The sequence below is a fragment of the Jaculus jaculus genome, chromosome 12, assembly GCF_020740685.1.
Source record: "Jaculus jaculus isolate mJacJac1 chromosome 12, mJacJac1.mat.Y.cur, whole genome shotgun sequence".
Lineage (NCBI taxonomy): Eukaryota > Metazoa > Chordata > Mammalia > Rodentia > Dipodidae > Jaculus > Jaculus jaculus.
In genome coordinates, this window is record NC_059113.1 from 56,942,825 (window position 1) to 56,963,948 (window position 21,124).

Here is a 21,124-nt window from a genome sequence, read left to right on the forward strand (position 1 = left end):
ATGAATGTGCTGGGCTGACAAACGTCTCTGGGAAAAAAACTGCAAAAAGATTGGGGGAAATAACATTGTTTTGTGCCTGTGCAACAAGGTGCTCCCCCAACCCGGCCCAGCTCCAATCATGGCAACAACTACCATTTACTGTTTATTGGACTTGACACACTATCTTTTAATCCTCACCTACTATGCTCACTTTATGAGGTGAGGAAACCTATATTCAGAAGTTGTGGTGGTTTGAGTCAGGTGTTCCCCATAAACTTAGGTGTTATGAAAGCTAGTTTCCCTAGCTGATGGCAATTGGAAATTAAAGCCACCTGGAGGCGGTGTATTGTTGGGGGCAGGTTTATGGGTGTTATAGCCAGCTCCCCCTTGCCAGTGTTTAACACTCTCTCCTGTTGCTATTGTCCACCTTATGTGGGCCAGGGGGTGATGTCCACCCTCTGCTCATGCCATCGTTTTCTCCTGCCATCATAGAGCTTCCCCTCAAGTCTGTAAGCCAAAATAAACCCCCTTTTCCCCCAAAGCTGCTCTTAGTTGGGATGATTTCTACCAACAATGTGAACCTGACTGTAATAGAAGTGCTCAGTTCCAGTAACCACAGATCCACACTCATCTGTCTGAGGAACACGTGCTCAGCCCTGTGTGCTTCTAGAACAATTCATCAAGACCCAATTTGCCTGAGACCAGCTCATCTAATGAGAAATTCTCAAAAATTCAACTCCCTTCCAAAAGTTTCTGCATCTATTTTGCCATCTTGTGGCACATTAACCAATTTTCTGAGCTGCTTTATTATAGACATGTCTGGAATGATATGCACTCAAAGAAGAGATAGTTACCACAGCTTCTTCCTTAAATCTAATCGATATTGTGATTTGGTCATGCCCCCTTCTGATTCTTTTCCATGTATAGAGCACATATCCAATATGAACATATTTAGAACATGTTAAATTAAATTAACAATGTGCCATGGAAGATTTTTTTAAATGCACTATAAAGATATTTCTGACACAGTTTTGCTCTTATAAACAACTTCTTAAGAAACTCAACTTATGCTCTTGGTGTCCCGTTCATCACTTGGTGAACCTCCAAGTTCTGGTGAGTTTCCCTTCATCGCTGCCCAGCTGGGCTGAGACAAGGGCAGAACCACTCTGAACCTTCGCCTGCCCTGCCCATGGCAGGAGCTGTCTGTAGTTTCTCTCCTTTTCGCTCTAAGTCTGTTTTCACATTTCTTCCAGGCCCACCACATGGGCTTTCAGACCACATGGATGTACCAATTTTCCCTCCCTTGGTTTTATACTTTCCTAAATAAATATAATAATTTACTAATTAAAAAAAGAAAGAAAAAGAAATTAAACTTACATCATTTCAAGAATGACAAAAGTGCTCTGGATATTGCCAGATGTCGTTTACTTTTATCTATTTGACCATGCTATCTTTTGTTTTTCTTTTTAATTCTACTAAGGATCTTCAAAATTCAAAATCTTCAGCAATGTGTATTTAAATATCAAATTTGCATTATGTTATAATATATTTGTTGTTCTTTTGTGGGTAGCTGATTAATAAAGGAACTCTGGGTCATAAAATACAATGGTTGTGGCTGTTCCTCAGATGTTCAGGGACACTCTTGTTAGGACTTTCACAAGTACCCTTTGTCCTGACTGGCTCACACTCACCCTTTGTCCTGTCTGGTTCACACTCACCCATCCTGCCATCTGGATCACACTCGCTCTTCCTGTTGTCTGGATCACACTCGCCTTTCCTGCTGTCTGGATCACACTCATCCTTCCCACTGTCTGGCCCACACCCTTCCTGCCACCTGGATCACACTCACCCTTCCCGCTGTCTGGCTCACACTCATGCTTCCTGCCATCTGGTTCACACTTACCCTTCCTGCCATCTGGATCACACTCACCCTTCCTGCTGTCTGGCTCACACTCACCCTTCCCACTATCTGGTTCACACTTACCCTTCCTGCCATCTGGATCATACTCACCCTTCCTTCTGTCTGGCTCACACTCATCCTTCCTGCTGTCTGGATCACACTCACCCTTCCTACCATCTAGATCACACTCACCCTTCCTGCCCTCTGGTTCACACTCACCCTTCCTTCTGTCTGGCTCACACTCACCCTTCCTTCTGCCTGGATCACACTTACCCTTCCTGCTGTCTGGCTCACACTCACCCTTCCTGCTGTCTAGACTGCTGTGTCCCTAGGTGGCCTCACTTGCTTGGTCTCAGCTGAAATGTCATCTGTATCACAGAGGCCTTCCTAATGATCCTATCTAAAATCACATTTCACTGCTGCAGTCCATCCATCTCTAGCCTCTCATTGTCATTTCTTGTGTCCCTCATTAGAATATAAATTCCAAGGGAACAGTGACCTTTTCTTTTTGTTCACTACGTGTCCCTTATGGTGATGCACCTGGGTTTGACACATTAAGTTCAATAAACAACCTAATATTTGCTGAAATCATCACTTATTAGTACGCTCTGCACATCAACAATGAGATACTCTGGTTTCAGGAATGCTGCCTGTTCTTACCCCACAGGCCCCTCTGGAGCATGCTTCCAAAGCCAAAGACACTGATATGCTGGGAGATGAAAATGAACTTCATGGTCCCACCCATGATCCCTTCCAGAAATGGCGGCAGCCTTTTGTTCATCTCAGGCATGTTAAGAACAAGGGAACAATTTCACACACACACACACACACACACATACACACACACACACACTCACACACACACATTATATAGTTTTCCTCTGTTTAAATAGTCACTCCTGAGCTGGAGGGATGGCTTAGCAGGTAATCTGATTGCCTGTGAAGCCAAAGGAGCCAGGTTCAATCCCCCTAGACCCACATAAGCCATGCATCTGGAGTTCACTTGCAGTGGCTGAAGATCCTGGCCCACCCATTCTCACTTTCTCTATCTGCCTTTCTCTCCCTCTCTCTCAAATAAATAAATAAATTTTTAAAAGTCACTCCCATAGAGAAAATTGTAGCCAATTCTTACAATACCCATGGAGGATGGAGATGATGCTTCCATTGTATAAAGAATACCCCAAGGCCATTAGGAAACTCTGGCTCTAGTTCTGGAGGCACCCATTTGTCAATTATGTAACCTCCATCGCTTTATTTTTCAAGGAATCAGTTTCCTTTGAGCAGAAATAGAGACATCCACACTCAGAAAGTTATGAACACTGGATGAAACCATGAAGAGAAAATATTTCCAAACCAGAAGTAGCAATGTAGAGTTAAGACATGGTGAGGCCAGCAAGCACTAGCTTCTCGAGAAGAAACCCCAGCTCCATGACTGACAAGTTGTGTGACAGTGCACAGGCCAACTTCTCTGAATGTCAGCTGTCTGCCTAGAAAAGTATAGTGAGATGAGCGCTGGGAGATGGCTCAGGGACTTGACACACTGAAACGCATATGGTAATGCTGGTTCCTGTCCCCTGTGCTTGTTGGTTTTGTGTGTAATGTCACCGTTACAGAAGCCATCTGGTGGCCACTCCACATGATGTTGTTCAATAGGGAGGTGGCCTGGGTGTCCAATATAGAGCCTTTATCTCCCTGTGGGAAACTACTCCATGGACTCTCTTGGCTCTTACTCCCTCCTTTCTGGTATGTGACAGCTCCTTATGGGGGACCTACAGATCTACAAAACTGCCCTGTGCAGGAGTTTGAATAAAATGTCCACCATGGCCTCCATGTATTTTGAACACTTGGTCCCCAGTTGATTGCAATTTGGGAATGTTGTGGGGCCTTTGGGAGAAGGGGGCCTTTTTGGAGGAAGTATGTTGCTGGGGATGAGCTTTGGAGTAATATAGCTCAGATCCAGACCAATTGGTGGACTTCTACTTCCTCCCAGATGATGTGACAAGATGTGACACCTTGCTGTTTGTTCTTTCTGTACTTGTCATGTTTTCCCCACCATGATGAGATTTCCCCTCAAAGCTGTAAGTATAAATAAACCAATGCTTTCCTCATATAAGCTGCTTCTGGTCAAGTGTTTTGAACCAGCAACAAGAAGGTATAAACACAGCCCCTCAGCTGTAGGAACAAAAGGCAGAGTGAAATGAAAGAGGGGGTGGCAGCTCACCATTAAAAAATAACCTAAAATCCACTCATGTTATCACTTTCAAAGCGGTTAATTGCCAGTGAAGATGGCATTCTTTGGTGACTATTCATCATGAGTGACTCATTTCTCCCAATTTCAACATACCCAGGTGAAATAGAAAACTGCTCTGAGTTTACTATGAGTCTATTGGCTCCATTTTGGGGCCACCCATGGAAAAGAGATGGGGGAGTGGGAGATCCTAGAAGTTTAAGTCTGTCTCTATTAACATATGAACAGGTCTTAATTCTCCGAGGTAAGGTTAGAGATTTTGTACCCCCTCCTTAGCTTATCCTTGCCAAGTCCATAGATGCTTTATATTATCATTTACTTACTGTCTTTCTTTACACTGACTTCCTTTTTGATCAAAAGTTTACTTTAAAGGCAAATTTTAGTCCCCCTCATAGCACAATAGTGACCCAATTTATTATCTGGAAGACTGTTAAATACAGAGAAGAAATGAAGCTTTTATTATGTCTTTTTTGTATGTATCTGGTCCCAAGGGATACATAAAAGGAAGCCTCATGATAAAATCTACCTAATAAATTAAAAAAGGAATGAAAGAGTTCAGACATTACTATCTTACAATCCCCAGTGAATTCATGGATCTATGTACTAACAGTCTAGTGTGACCAGTGCCACTGAGAGGGATCACCAGGCTTTATGAGGCTTTGGATAAGCAAACATGCTCACCACCTACAGTCACCTACAGTCTTATCAAAAGGATCAAAGCTGAGCCTGACCAAGACTCTAGACCCAGATGCCAATTTGCAGGAAATACAGTGGACAGAGAGGCATTCTGGAGTGCTGCCAGATTATAGCCAGCAAACCCCAGGCTGAAAACCTTAAGAGAAAACACCCCAGAATTTCCAGCCGATAAATGATGGGAAGGTATGGTGGGCTTACTAGATTAAAAACAACAAATGCATCCAATTACATGCAAAATACAATAGCATCCATCCCATCTCACATAGATTGTGGGTTCTAAAATCAGCATATAGGTTAAAAACTGGAGAGAGTCAAAAAGAACCTCAAAGAATCTCTTAACCCATCTTTAAGTCTCTAAGCAGCCATTGGCTTGCAGTAGTCACAGCAGTAAGAATAAGCTCTGTGCCTCTCTGTGCTGGTACTCTAGCCTCTTCTTCCTGGGTGATGGAGGCCAAGGTCTAACAGGAACTGAGATAGAGTCAAGATCTAAGACACATTCTTGTTTTTACAGAGTTAAGATCACAGGCAACAGCAGATGGTATGTGAATGCTCCCTTCTCATCCTGGAAGCCATGGTTCTGAGCTCAGGAGCTCCTGCCTAGAACCCTATGGCCCCAGCCTCAGTTGCCCTCTCAGGGCTATGATTTCAGGCAGACTCATCTTCAAAGGGCCCCCATTCAAAGGCCTCAGGACACCTGGAGAGATATGTATGTGTGTTCATTCAAAAATTCAGGAAGGCTTACTGTAGCCATCTAGAGGCACAGTCTAATCTCACTGCATGCTGTCACCTCTTACTGATAGTGAAAGACCTGGCTCCACTGGATCTACAACCGACTGCTAGAGCTGGGAGTGCACTCAGAGGCAACTCAGGAATGGTCAGCCAACTTCCCTGGCCCCACACCATTCAATTTCCAGAATGCACAGGACCCAGATACTACCAGTGTCCTAGTATCTGGGGATGGCTGCTACTAACACAGTGTTGGCCAAAGACTAGGGAAGCTATAGTGATGACTTTCCAGGCCACTGAACAAGTTACCATGGTCTGGAAGCAGGAGTGGAGCTGCGTCAAGAATGGTGGCTTCCCGGGCAGGGCCAGCACGCGCTTCTCCACCATCGTGCACTCCACGTCATCATCTTGGATCACCACATCCTTCTTCAGAATCTTCACAGCATAGAGCTCATCTGTGCCCTTCCGCTCTGACAGCATGACCTAGGAAAGACATCAAATGCATTAGTACAGTTCAAAGGGACCCTGCGGATAACTGTGGGCATCTTGTGCCCATTGATACCTGCTCCCAGCTTTGCCAAGACATGCTATTTATCTGATTAGAAGGGACATATAACACTTTCCCACAACCTCGCACTATGGAGGGGTAAGAGATTAATAAGTACTAAATCCTTTGGAATATATATCAATATTAATGTCCAGACTGATGTGGCAGATGTTCAGTTAAATACTTATGGAATGAGGGAACACTTGGTATGACAGTTAATCTCTATGGTCAAGTTGTAGATCTAGAATCACTTAGGAGACATATCTGTGGACAGGTATATGAGGGAGTTTCTAGATTAGGTGAATTACAATTGGAAGACCTATTCTAACTGTGAGAAAGGCACCATCCCATGGACCAGGTCACAGACTGAACAAAAAGGAAAAAGTGAGCTGAGCATCAGCATTCAACACTCTGATTCCTGACTGCAAACACAGTGTGACACTCTGCTTCCTGACCCTGACCACAGACACAATGTGACACTCTGCTTCCTGACCCTGACACAGTGTGACACTCTGCTTCCTGACCCTGACCACAGACACAATGTGACACTCTGCTTCCTGACCCTGACACAGTGTGACACTCTGCTTCCTGACCCTGACCACAGACACAATGTGACACTCTGCTTCCTGACCCTGACACAGTGTGACCAGCCACCTCAGGCTCCTGCTGCTGCCATGTCTTCCCCACTATGAACTGTAAACTGAAATAAATTCTTCCTCCCTTAAGTCACTTCCTGTCATGTATTTTGTCACAGCAATAGAAAAAGTAATTAATGCACTTGGTAAAAGAGAGTTTTGGACACTTGTTCCTTAATTCACCAAAAGATGTCTTGTTCTGTAAGGGCCTGATTAACACTGGGGGTACAATATGAAACAAGTGGGTATGTTCAGTATAACAGTTGCCTTCTTGTTGCTGAGACAAACAACTGATCAAAAGCAGCTTATGTAAAGGAAAGAATTTATTTTGGGTTACAGGCTCGAGGGGAAGCTCCATGGTAGCAAAGGAAAATGTGGCATGATGTGTTATGGTGGATAGCACCTCCTGGCCAACATCAGGTGGACAACAACAGCAGGAGAGTGTGCTGAACTCTGGCAAGGGGAAGCTGGTTATACCACCCATAATCCCACATCCAACAATACATCACCTCCAGGAGGCTCCAATTCCAAAATTGCCACCACCTTAAGATCTAGCATTTGGAAAACAAGAGTTTATCAAGGGACACCTGAATCAAACCACCACATTATTCACCATGAGCTCAGACAGGAAGAGAGACTTGGGACAATTAATGATAAATATGATTAGTGTGGTGCTTTTACAGCCTTTCCTGCTGTCTTTGGTGGTCCTCCTATGTGCTAGGGTCATAATCAGGGTCAGTTAATCAGTGTGGCTCAGGGACACATTGCTATTTTGATGGGTTCATCATTTTCCTTGGTTCTGACTATGCCAGAGGGAACAATAGCCAGCATGTACTATTCTCAAGGAGGCTATATTGGAAGCACATTATAGAGACCTAACCTGGCCTGGTGGCTTTTGGAATGTGTCTGGAGAAAGAAACATTTTGAAGGTAACATTAATCACCATCATATTTTTGAGCACTTATCAATGTACCAATCAGTAATTGGTTTCAACTTGTTATTTCTCATCTGTGTAAGATTCTAGGAAGTAGGTACCCATTGTGAATCTCATTTTATAGGAAACAGAAGCATAGGTGGGTAAGTAGCCTACAACACCACAATGTAGTTAAAAGGCATAGGCAGGATTTGAACTCAGATCTATATAGGCAACGTCCCTGCCTTTAAATGTTCCTTTGAAGTCTGGGGAGATGGCTCAGAGGTTAAAGTCACTTGCTTGAAAAGCCTGCCAGCCCAGGTTTCATTCCCCAGTATCCACATAATGTCAGATGCACAAAGTAGCACATGTGTCTAGAGTTCATTTGTAGCAACAAGAGCCCTGGTGCACCCATACTCTCTTTCTTTCAAATAAATAAATAAAAGTATTTAAAAATAATACTTGTTTCTTTAGAACTCCAGAAAAATCCTCAATAAGTTGGGGGGAGGGAGGCCACTAAAGAAGTAAAGTGCTCACACCTGACTCGGGTGGAAGCCCAGAGGACACAACAAAACCTCAAGCCAGACAGAAGAGAGAGCAACACACAGTAGGAGCTGAAAGGCTGGTAGCAGGCACATCAGCACACCTACTCAGCTCCTGTTCTAATGGTAAAACATCACCTGTACTCAGTCATGGAAGCTTCTAGCTCCTTCATCCATACATTGGAGCTTCCAGGCCAAGGTCACCCTGTTTCCTGCTCGAACATCTCTCCCAAGGTCACGTGGTGGCCATAGGTAATGCAGACAAGGGGATATGCAGGGTGTTTAGGAAGAAGACTTACGTAATACACTCATATGTGGGCATGAGGATTCCTCACCCTTTGTTTTCCCCCAGAGCTTCCCACTGAGTGGATACTACTTGCTGGGCATTGACTTAGCCTTCAAAATATAGCCACCAGCTTACAGGGTTAGGAAGTATGTCCTCAGTGTTTCCCACCTCACTCTGTTCTCTGCCTGGTGCCCAACTGCCTTTCTCAGTCCTCATCAAGACAAGAACAATGGCCAAAGAAGCCGCCAATGACCTAAGAGGTAGAGTCAGTAGAGATAGGATATCTTCTTTGAGTGCAGAGGAAGCTGGGCTGGAAGAAGTACAGGGAAGAGGCGAGAAGGTGACCTGGCTAGGATGCAAGTGAGCAGGGGGTCTAGAGATGGGAGAACCTTTAGGTGAGAGGACTCTGGAGTGCAGTGGGAGGAGCTCCATGCTACAACGTCCTCCACTGTGGACGCCCCCCTGACCTCTTGTTACCAGGCAAGTCACCATGCCAAAATCCTGAATGCTTGTTCTTGCCAATGCCCCGCAGAGAAGAGACCATGGAGACCATGAGTGAAAGTTCAGTTATGACAGGACCTAGGAGTTTCTCCTGCTCTTAGGCTCTCAGGGTGAGCCTCCTACATTTGGTTCAGTTGTGCCCATTTTATAGGTAAACAAGCAGGCTCCAAGGGATTAACTTGAGTTCATGATTGCTCTAGAAATGCAGACAAGGGGGCTGGATAGATGGCTCAGCAGGTAAGAGAACCTGCTGAGTAAACATGAGGACCCCAGCACCCATGTAAAAAGCCGGGCATGTTGTGCATGCCTGTGACCCCAGTGCTCAGAGGGGTGTAGTAAAAGCAAGAGACTGCTGCGTCTCCCTGGCCAGCCAGTGTAGCTGAAAACAGTGGTGAGCTCCTGGTTCAGTGGGAAAATCTCTTTCAGGGAAACAAGGGGCACAGTGATAGAGGAGGTCACCAGACATCCTCCTATGGTCTGGTCTCCTCATATGTGTTCATGTAGCTTGTATATTTAAACACACACACACACACACACACACACACACATACACACACGCACATACATACTACAGATCAGACCAGACTATTTGGATGCTTACTGTCCTCAGAGACTCCTGAAAGCTGAACAATTTACTGGCATGGCTGTCCTCTTGTCCACTGAACCTTCTATTCCCTTTCATTGCAGTGTTCATTCATTCTCTACAATGCCTAGCAAACCTCACGTTCCCCTTTGTGTAACCCTGACAATGTCCTTAGACCACACCAGCTACCAGGACTGCTGTGTCACTATGTCACTGTGTGTAGGCTTTCCAACCATTTGGATACATTTTCCATATTTTCCCAACCACCAAAATTGTTACTTGCTTTTAAAAGTCTAGTCACTGCCTAGCACATTATAGGCACATGATGCTTACATGAGAAAGAAAAAAATTTAAACTTTAGAGTAATAGTCATAGCACCCACAATTGCAGTGACCACTTTCTCAGGTGTTCCTCTAAGTGCAATTAATCTTTTATTAATTGCATCAGGCGGCTGCTGGAGCTTCCAGAAACTTGAATGCCAGCACAGGGGGCGTGGGCCATTTGCTCAGCTGTCCCTGCATCTCCAGGGTGAGGATTCCAAACAGATTGAAAGGATGTGTGGAAGTGATGTTCTTATCAAATTCCAAGCCGCATCTGTTGCTGAAGAATCTTCTGGGAGAGATGTGATAAATAACAGAATGCCAGTGACAGCAAATGAAATAGAGGCAAGTATCCCAGGGATTGCTGGCTAGAAAGTTTGTGCTGATGAACTTCTTGACTGGCAAATTCCAATGACAAAGCGTGTCTAGCATCCTGGCCCCTCTCCACAGAGTAGGCAGTGCTCTGAAGCATCTGCATGATTTGAGAATTAGGATACCTGGCACCCAAGGCCTGGCATGCATGAGCTGTGCCTCCTCAGGCACATCCACTTAGATTTTCTGAGTCTCACTTTCCTCATCTGTCAGTGGGGATAGGCAACAGTACTCAGCTTTGGGTGATATGGAGGGAACTTTGTGGGATAAAGCACACGGGGCACACACCTAGCTCAGCCCTGTGTTTGGCAAATGGAGTACTTAACACCTGGAAGGTGTGTTAGTTTTCATGGGCGGACCTAATGAAGAACCAAAACCCAGGTGGCTTCAAACACAGAAATGTATCCCCTCAGAGTTCTGAGAATGGAAGTCCAATGTCAAAGTGTTGGCAGCCTCAGGTCCTGATGAAGACTGAGAGAGAACCTGTCCCATGCCTCTCTCCCAGCTTCTGGTGGCTGCAGTAATCCTTGGTCCACCTCACCTTACAGCACATCACTCTGATGTCTGCCTCTGTCTTCAAGTGTTGCTCTTCCCTGTGTGTTCTGTGACTGTCCAAATCTCTCTAACAAGGACACTAGTCACTCAACTGGGACATACTTTGATCCAGTATGACTTCTCCTCAACTTGGTCACATCTGCAGACCTTATGTCCAAGGAAGGTCACCTTCACAGCAACCAGTGATGAGGGACTTGAATTTCTGGGGCAAAGGAAACATAACTCTACTGACTATAGAGGTTATTCTCAATATCACCTTTCCAGAGAAAGTCCCAGGGGACTGCTGATTATCCTTAACAAAGGACTACTCCTTGCCAGTTTGTAGCTGTTGGTAGATTTTCCCTGTGAACCCTGAACAGGGAAAACACACTTCCACCAGATTCCACAGACATCTGCCCAAAGCCCTATTATTACCCTCAGTTCTTCTCCCTTACACCCCTCATTCAACACATCCACTATGGCTGGGAATATAGCTCAGGGGTGGAGAACTTGCCTGACATGCATAAGGCCCAAGGCTCAGTCCTCACACACACAAATAACAAAGCTAATTTTTTAAAATGCACTCACAAATTTAGTTGGCCCCAAACTGAAACTCCTTGGGCTGGCCACCAGTGATTGTTTCGAGCTGGCTCTGCTTCAACTCTTCTTGCTCCCAAGTTCCACGTATGTTCAGAGCTCTACAAACCCAGATGATGCTAGGGATGCATCAGCTCATGTAATTCCACCTGCCAGAAACCTTCCTCCATTTTCCTGTGGCATTTAGGGCAAAGCTCTATCCCCTCAGGGACACTTCCTTCAGATGCACTGGACCAAGTGAGTGAAGGTCAAGGGGACTCAACATGACCCTGACTGCCCACCTTCTCTGAGCATGCACACTTATCATATATACCAATCTTTCTTCACAGCTCTTTCTACCTCCTAGTACTATGTGAATATCTATGTACTTTGTGTTTTTCTCTTGCTAAAATGTAAATTTTGTGAAGTAAGTTATTTTTGTCTGGCTTTTCCACTGTTATATCTCCAATATCTAGCACATAGTCAACAGTCAATCAATGTCTGTTCACTGAATGAATGGAAAGATCTGAGTTCAGAAAAGTAGCTATAACTCCCTAGATCTAGCTACCAAAGGTAGCATTCAAGATTATATAACAGAAACAAGTAAATTTTATGGTACATAAATTATACCTCAACATAGATTGTTAAGAACAATTACATATCATACAGTAAAAAAACAAAAAAACCTCTGCTTGTGTGTGTGATCTTTCTTTCCACTTTTCTTGTGTTTTTTTTTTTCTGTTTGTTTGTTTGTTTGTTTTCAAGGTAGGGTCTCACTCTAGCCCAGGCTGACCTGGAATTCATCATGGAGTCTCAGGATGGCCTCAAACTCACGGCAATCCTCCTACCTCTGCCTTCCAAGTGCTAGGATTAAAGGCGTGCGCCACCATGCATGGCTTCTTTCCTATTTTATCTCTCCCTTTTCTTCTTTCTTCCCTCTCCTTTTTTGTCTTTCTTATTCTCCTTTTCCCCCTCCCGCCTAGAAGCAGACACATCCAGAGATGCACAAAACACACAAACATGCGTATCTCAATAAGGAAAGTGTTTGGTCCAAGCAGAACACAGCTCATCCTACAGCATGTCTGAAGGCAATGCCCTACACAGGTCTTTGCATGTGAAGCACTTTAGTGGACAGTGTTATCAGCAACATCCCTGCAACAGGGTCAGAAGAAGAGGAAGAGAGAGAAGAGAGATCTACACATCTACTTCTGTCAGAACCACCAAGCTTGTCAAACAAGCAGAAATAAGAAAAGACTCTAATATGGTAACTTCAGATGTTACATCCAGAACAGAGAAGACAATATCAGGGCTCATAGGACTCCCCATCACTAACCTGAGCAAAGGCAAACATAAGGTCTCTGAGCAGACATCAGCACGAGAGCAGGAAGGATGAGCACCTCATATGCTATGGTGTTGGGATCATATAGGACTCATGAGGCCCTATGTCTCTCCCATGCCCAGAATACTGGGGTATAAGCTTATGGCCAAGGCTGGGTACAGCAGGTCAGGAGCATCATCTGAGGACCCCATTGCTCTCTAGGGCCATCGCCTACTTGGTTTCCACCTGGCTCCACTGAAAACATGCAGAGAGTCCTTTAGACCAGCACTAAGGCAGTATCGTCTTCTCCTTCACTTCCCCCATGCTCTGCCTGGGTTTGGCTCTCTTGTCCACTTGCAACGAGTGTTTGTTTCTCCACACTGCACATTAGAATTCCCTGTGGAGCTCTTAGAATTGGATGCTTGAGCCAAACTCCAGACCAATTAAATCAGAATCTTCTGGATATTTGGTCCTTCCTGTGCCAGGACTTGGCTAGAAGCCATTAGGATGTGTTATAATGATCAGGATCTGGAATATGGGCCAAAGACTGTCCCATTGCTCTCTCAAGGTCACTCACTCAGCCACTCAGGTGCAGATTTTGAGTGGAATTTGGGGGCAGCATGAAGGTTGACTTCAATATCTTCACCATAACAGCATGATAGGCAACTTAATCTCTCCAATGTAAGAATGAAATTATGGTACCAACAGCGTCTAATAATCTGAAAGCTTCTACCTAGTAATTGTAGAATCATAGCAGCTACAATTTCAGACTCCGGAATCATGTGTTCCAATCCTGACTCTTATGTGCTCCTTGCTGTATTTTTGGGGAAGTTAGCAAAATCTTATAGAGTCTCAGTTTCCTTATCTGAGAAAGTGGTATGCTGATGCATCTCCCGGGCAATGTACTGTGCTGAGCCCAAGTGGCGGAACACTGGTAAAGCACCAGTGCTTGGTACCAAGCAAGTCACGATTATTAAAACAGACATATTTGTGGAGAATAAGAAAGTGAGAAGGCGATTCCAATTCCATCCCACAGTTTCTGTATATGACAACATGAAAGCAGAATGTGCACTGAGAATACAGGTGACTGTTTCCTCAAAACTAGTGCATGCTTTTAATCCCGGTACTTGGGAGGCAGAGGTAGGATTGCTGTGAGTTCAAGGCCACCCTGAGACTACATATTGAATTCCAGATCAGCCTGGGCTAGAACAAGACCCTACCTTGAAAATTCAAGAAAAATAATCTATGTTCTAGGAGGTCAGGCTGTTGCCCAGAATGAAAGGCCAGGTCATTAGAGGTGGGGCTGGGTATGAGTGCTCGAAAACAGACTATGAGAATCTTCCTAGGGGATGTGCATGCTCAGTCCAGATAGGATTCCTATTGAATCTGTAGAGCATCTAGCAACTTCTAAAATGCCAAGGGGGAGAAAGAGACTCTATCCCCCTGGTGTGCGGGCTCACCCAAACACTTCCTGTTTGCCTTGCCAAAGTCATCCATCAGATTGTGCCAAGGATGAAGATGCCTTCAGCAACCTCACCCTTAATAAGCAGAGACCTGAAGTAGAGAGAAAGCGGTTACAGCCAGGCGCTCTTTCAGCACGCTGTATGTGGGGATAGGATACAAACAAGAAAGAGCCTGTGGGCTCACAGGACCATGATGTTAACTGATTCAGTGGTTCAGGATTTTGCAAGAATATCACACGAATAGTAAGAGCTCTGTGTTCACCAGGGCTCTTCATGAATTCTTCCACTATCCTCCCACCTTTTGATTCTCAGTAAATATGAACGTGTTTTAACATGTCCTAAGTTACCTTGAAGGTCTTATCTCTGATTCCCCAAAGCATATTCCTATGGTTCAAGCTTTGGATTGGCTTTTCTAAGCCTTCATGCTCACACATAGTCATGTTCAAAGTGCATATGTTATCATGCCCACACTAGTGTCACATAAAGTTGTATGGCTTGAGAACATCATTGCATTTGCTTCTACCAGCAAGTAGGAAGTTATCAACCCAGACATGATTTGGAGCTTCTAATACCTTATTTTGGAGAAATGAACCAAATAGACTTTGCTTATTGAGGACATGCTTCAGGAAAAAATTACAAAGCAGTATAATGGGGGAAACAATTACATTGGGAGTTAACACTGTGCATGTAGGTGGAATTGAATCATTCCTTACACACAATTTTCAAGCTGGCTCAATCAAAGGAAGAGCAGAAATATCCAACACATGGAGCAATTCACATGACATAACTCGGCAATTTCATTTTTAAAATATATTTATTTATTTATTGGAGAGAGAGAAAGAATCGGTGTGCCAGAGCTTCTAGCCGCTGCAAATTAACTCCAGACATGTGGGCCACCTTATGCATCTAGCTTACATGGGTTCTGGGGAATCAAATCTGGGTCCTTAGGCATTGCAGGAAAGCACTTTAACCATTAAGCCATCTCTCCAGTCAGTGCATGTGTGCGTGTGGTGTGCCTGCATGTGTTCATGCATGTGTGTGAGTGCACATACTTGTGTTTGTGTGTGCATGTAGAGTCCAAAGGTTGGTGTGGGGTGTCTTCCCCAATTGCTTTCTACCTTATTTGTTACGAGGGTCTCACTGATGTGGCTCGACTAGCCGGTGAGCAAGCCCTAGGAACCCCCCTGTCTTTGTCTCTCCAGTACTTGGATTAGTGGAGCATGCTGCCACTCCCAGCTTTTATGTGGGTGCCAGAGACCCGAACTCGGGTACTTGAGGCAAGCACAAATCCGTCTTGTCAGCCCTATTTCATGATGTGTGTGTGTGTGTGTGTGTGTGGTTTTTTGAGGTAGGGTCTTGCTCGAGCCCAGGCTGACCTGGAATTTACTATGTATTTTCAGGCTAGCCTTGAGCTTACAGCAATCCTCCTATCTCAGCCTCCCAAGTGCTGGGATTAAAGACATGTACCACCACGTTCAGCTTCATGGTTTATTACACAAAATCTTCAATATTAAAAAATATGTTAGCCAGATTGCTGGTATATACCTGTTATCCCAGCACTGGGGAAGCTGAAACAGGAGGATTGCTTTGAGTTCAAGATGAGACTTCATATTGGCACCCTGTCTCAAAAAAATAAGTAAAATGAAGATAAAGATCAATAATAAAAGCCAGCCTCTATATGATAAGCTTATTCTCATATTGAAGGTGGGTGGCAGGTGTGTTTAGTTTCATTTTTAAAAGGCTACCATGTCACACCTTAGATTTAATCAAGCTAAATTTTTGCTCCCTAGCAAAGAAAGCTATAAAAAGTGTGAACTGAAGTTTAGAATGGAGGTACCTTTAGCCAGGTCACCTTTGGTCCCCCTGCACTTGCTACTCTTAAGCAAATGCCACTATGAAGGGATGACTCATGGGGAGTGCTGGAAAGGAAGCAGAGAATGAGAAAATTTGAACACTAACCTTGAGTTCTAAATGAATATGTTTGATTTGACCTAATAAGAAATGCTTAATCGAGCTGTAATAAGAAATGTAAGAGCAGTATTACCTCAACACACTAGGCAGTATCAATTCTAATGATTTGGCATTGATAGAATTACATGTATCAATAACTGTTATTGAAGGGTTATTCAGATCTAAAAATAAGCATTGGTGAACTTGGAAGACCTTATGCTAAGGGAAATAAGCCAGCCGCAGAAGGACATATAGTGCAGGATCTCACTTATATGTAGAAGCTCAAATAGTTATGCTTAGAGGAACAGAGTGGTAGATGGACACTGTCAAGCCCTGGGGAGGAGCGGTGGGGGCGGCCAGGCAGAAATGTTTAAACTTTCCATTACAAGATGAATAAGTACTAGAGACTTAATGTATGCTATGGCAACTACAGTTCAAAATGCTATTATGGTACACTTAAAATTTGTTAAGGAAAATTTCCAGTGCTCTCCAAAACAAAACACAACAGGAACAGAAATGCTTAATAAATACAATAAACTTTGGTGACATGTCTGGCTCAGTCAAATTTCTTTGAGTCATGTTATGCTTGACAAGGCTGGATGGTTAAAATAAAAGCAGATTTAATTTGAATGTTTTGTAGATGGTTCCTGGGAAAACAAGCTGGTAATTGATGCCTTTTACCCAAAGACAATGAAATGAAACCCTTCTGGGTCTGTCATTCATTTCAACAATTAGGTGCACAGTGCAAGCCTGTTCCTCCATAATCGGATCTGCCCTGTGAGCACAGACAGCTTTGCTGCTGAAGTAAGAACACTGTTCACAGAGCCAGGGGCCTCTCTGTGGCAGGAGGGGGTAGAGCGGGTGCGGTGTGGGGTTTCCTGAGTTTGAATCTGGCCCTCCCACCCTGCTGCATCAATGCAAATTTCTCAGGTCTCTGAGACTTTCTCTGTTATTTCATCTGTAAATGGAGATGATCATAGTGCTACCTCTTCAGACCACTGAGCAGAATGCAGAAAACACCCAGATAAGTTGCCAGTGCCCCAAATATATGCTCAATCCCCACAGTGGTATTTGATGAAGTTGGTCCATAATTCAGCACTGGGTAAAAGAACTTCTACACCCTGAGAATTCTTGTACATCCAAAATATCTACATGGGTATTGGATGATTACAATCTTCAAGTTTATTAGTTCCTTTCTGGTTGCTCTGACCAAATACCTGACATGAAGAAAGAAGGAATGAAGAGCTAATTGGGGCTTACCAGTTACGGTGGGGAAGGCAAGGGTTGTGAGGTGAGGCATATGGCTCTGTTCTGTCTATGGTGAGGAAGAAGACAGCAGTGACTGCTGCTGCTGCTCAGCTGACTTTCTCCTGTTTATTTAGCCCATGGAATCATGCCACCAATAGTGAGGGTCCTTCAACTTCAATTAACCTAATTTAGAAAAGCCTGCACCAGGGCTGGAGAGATGGCTTAGCAGATAAGGTACTTGCCTGCGAAGCCTAAGGACCCATGTTCTATTATCCAGATCCCATGTAAGCCAGATGCTCAAAGGTGAGGTAAGCGCAAGGTTGCACATGCCCACTAGGTGGCACAAGCATTTGGAGTTCAACTGCAGTGGCTGAGGCCCTGATAATTTTTTCTTTCTCTCTTTCTCCTTTCTCTCTCTCTCTCTCTCTCTAAAAAATATATGAATAAATAAAACAGAAAAAGAAAATCCCACACAGAAATTTGTTTCCATGGTGACCATAAAATCTGTCAAGTTGAAAACTGACCTTAACCATCACAAGTCTATCATATTTGTTGTAGAAAAAATTATAGATGGGATATGTTGTTAGTAAGCAGAGTTCACTATAACATCACTGTGAATTTCAGATATAGCATTAAAATGAGCTGAAGAGCAAAAGGAATGATGAAAGGACCATAGTTGAACCCAAGACTGATGTTATTATTTCTTTCTTCCTTTTGTGGTACTGGGATTGAACCTATCACCTTGGGCATGCTAGGCAATTGCTCTACCACTGAGTTACATCCACAGCTCTTGGTTTTTGTGAGACAAGGTCTTAGTATATAGCCTTGAACTTGTGATTTTTCTGCCTAAGTCTCCTGAATTCTGGGGTCTATGGGTGTGCAGCACTACACTTAGCCAACAAACTAAACTCTGAACAGAGTTTCATGTTCATGGGCACCATGGCTCCTCAATAACATGACTTCACTTAACACTGTGATATGTTCCTCCAAAAGAATCAGACATAAACAAAACTCTTACTTAGACCTACGGACTAGATAGGGCAGCCATTTCCATTCTTCTCATAGAGAACTTGCCCACACCATATATGCTTTTCTGACAGTTTGCCCCTTTTGGATATATGGCTGCACCCTTCTCCTTGGGCATAGCTAATGGGATCATATGGTTTTCTGAGCCACATGGGTTCATTAGCTTCTCCTTGCTGGTATTTCAGATTTTTAGAGTATTCTAGATTTGTGAATGAGGAGACTTGAGAGAGAACAAACCTGAGAGATGTGCTGCTGATGCAGGATTTTGGGTCCAGAGAAAGATTAAACTCCAAGGTCTGTGGACCCCAACTTTTGGATTCTTTTTAATTTTTTTTTTATTTTTGTTTATTTATTTGAGAGAGAAGAGAGAGAGAAATAGGCGTGGGGTGGGGGGAGAATGGGCATGCCAGGGCCTCCAGCCTCTGCAAATGAACTCTAGAAGCATGTGCCCCCTTATGCATTTGGCTTATGTGAGCCCTAGAGAATACAACGTGAGTCCCTTGGCTTTGCAGGAAATCACCTTAACCACAAAACCATTTCTGTAGCCCAACTTTTTGATTCTTATCCAAGTTAGCAAAGAACTGAAAACATGGACCAAAAGTGTAAATTATGAATCATGAGGTTTATTTTAGGGAAAGTTTGGGTCCAGAGGGAGAGCCAGTAGAAATCCCAAGAAAAAAGGGGTTTCTCCCCTTTCCCAGCCAGTCTGGGAAGAGAGAGGGGAAATAGAGAGAGTCTCCTTCACATAGGGAAATATCTGGGCTCATACACACAGGCATGTGTGTGTCCACAGACATGGAAAGCAAAGCACTAGAGCCAAAGCCACAAGATCCCCTCACAGAAGAGACCAGGGGGGATTGACGTATAATTAAGGACTCGGAGATTAAAGAAAGATCATGCATGTAGCAAAACAGAAAAGCACTCAATACCAAAGCAGGAAAGTATCCAGATGAGAAGAACTCTTCCCCCTTGCCAGCCACACTGGGAGTGGGGAGAGAAACTCACATGCTTCAGAGGGTCCAGAGGACAAAGGAGACCAAGGAGAGATTTACACACATGGTTAAGTTCTTTTACATGAAGCAAACATACAGTTAGGATGAACCTTGCCATCAAACTCGGGCATGTAAGGAAGAGACCTGTTTTGTTGATAGACTCGAGAGGCTGACTCAAGAGGAGCCCACCCACCCAGGTGTGCCAAGCTAAGAAGGAAGCTGCTGCTGGGAAGTGTTGCTTACAGCCATCTTGAATGAAACTGAGTCAAATGCTGGTTCTAGTCTTGCCAGAGCAGAAAAGGTGGCATCCATTTTCTCTTTGGGACTCTCTCCTTGGCTGACTGCCAAACAAAACAATCTTAATCTCTTCCTCCTTCAGTACTGGTGCATGTGCACAGAAAGGGACAACAGGAAGGAGGAGGGTGATGGATGGGTCTCCTAAGGTTGAGTCAGGGTTGTTCCACTCTTGTTAAGAAGCTATCTTCAGAGCTGGAGAGATGGCTTAGTGGTTAAGGTGCTTGCCTGTGAAGGCTGAGGACCCAGGTTTGATTCCCTAGGACCCACATAAGCCAGAGGCACAATGCAGTGCATGCGTCTGGTGTTTGTTTGCAGGGACTAGAGGCCCTAGAATGCCCATTTTCTCTATCTTTCTCTTTCTTTCTTAAATAAATAAATAAAATATTTAAAAAATTAAAAGAATCTATCTCCTTCAAGCTGCACATCCCGCCTGTGGGTGTAGCAAGACACACAGACACATGCCACGTCTCTCCAGCACTCACCGCCTTTCCATACTGTGTTTGATAATGTACCTGCGGCAGATGAAGCATTACAATGCTTATATTTGTGATATTTAATTTTCTTCAATATAATTAATTGTGTTGTGAAAAATGGACCTTATTTTGCAGTTTTCTGTCTCCTGAAGACTAAACCAATGAGTCCTTCCTTGAATGGACACCTGGGAAATTGGGGAAAGTGACTTAGGAAAATGAGCTAGCAAAATCATGCTGCAACCAGAATTGCATATGGACGTTGGGGGCTGAAGGGATGCACTGTGACTGGGATAGAACTAAGAGAAGGCAGGCGTCCACCATCAGACAGTAAATGTCAAAAGGTTCTCTGGAAGAGGATTAAGGGAACAGGTAGCAAAGACTTTCAGCTCTGTGCGAGCCATATGATAAAGGAATCCACCATATGGTGCAGGAAGATAGCAGAGCAGGGTGAGGAAAGGGAAGTGCTTTTGTCTGTGGGATTATATAACCAAGTCTAATATATGTATGCATGTGTGTGTGAATACATGCCACTAATGAGATTAAAATTAGGATCAACTTCCACAACTGGGGCTCAAAGACTTGACAGAAGGTCTTCATTACTGGTGGGAACTAAATGGCCTTTTAATCTCCTCAGGAAATTTCTTCCTGCTGGAATCCAGTGCTGTGCCTGTGACCAGCTCAAGACTCTGGAGTATGAAATGTGCAGCTCTGGACAGAGCACTGCAGTGAAGTGCTGGGCACTGGATCTGGGGTACTGGTGGAAACCAGGACCGCCTCCTCCATGCAGCACAAGAGGCATGGTGCTGAGAGCTGGCAGACCTCTCAGGGGTCCAGGCAAGTGTGTGTGTGTGTGTGTGTATGCACACATGCATGTACATAGAGGCACACATGTGGATGCAGGTGTGTGTGTGTGTACATGGGAGCAGAAGTCAATGTCAGGTGTCAACCTCAGTTGCTTCTCATTTTGTTTTCTGAGACTGAGCCTCTTGCTGAGCTTAC

The 21,124-nt window shown here is 44.2% G+C and overlaps 1 protein-coding gene across 3 annotated transcripts in view; it reads right to left on the reverse strand.

Annotated features, from left to right (window-relative positions):
- The window catches only part of Prkcb (protein kinase C beta), a 393,262-nt gene that overhangs the window by 58,220 nt on the left and 313,918 nt on the right, over positions 1-21,124 (reverse strand). For all 3 annotated transcript variants that reach the window (XM_004670196.2, XM_004670195.3, XM_045131080.1), the window contains one exon: positions 5,859-6,032. In XM_004670196.2, the coding sequence (XP_004670253.1) occupies positions 5,859-6,032 (174 nt within the window). The remainder of the gene's footprint in view (positions 1-5,858; positions 6,033-21,124) is intronic.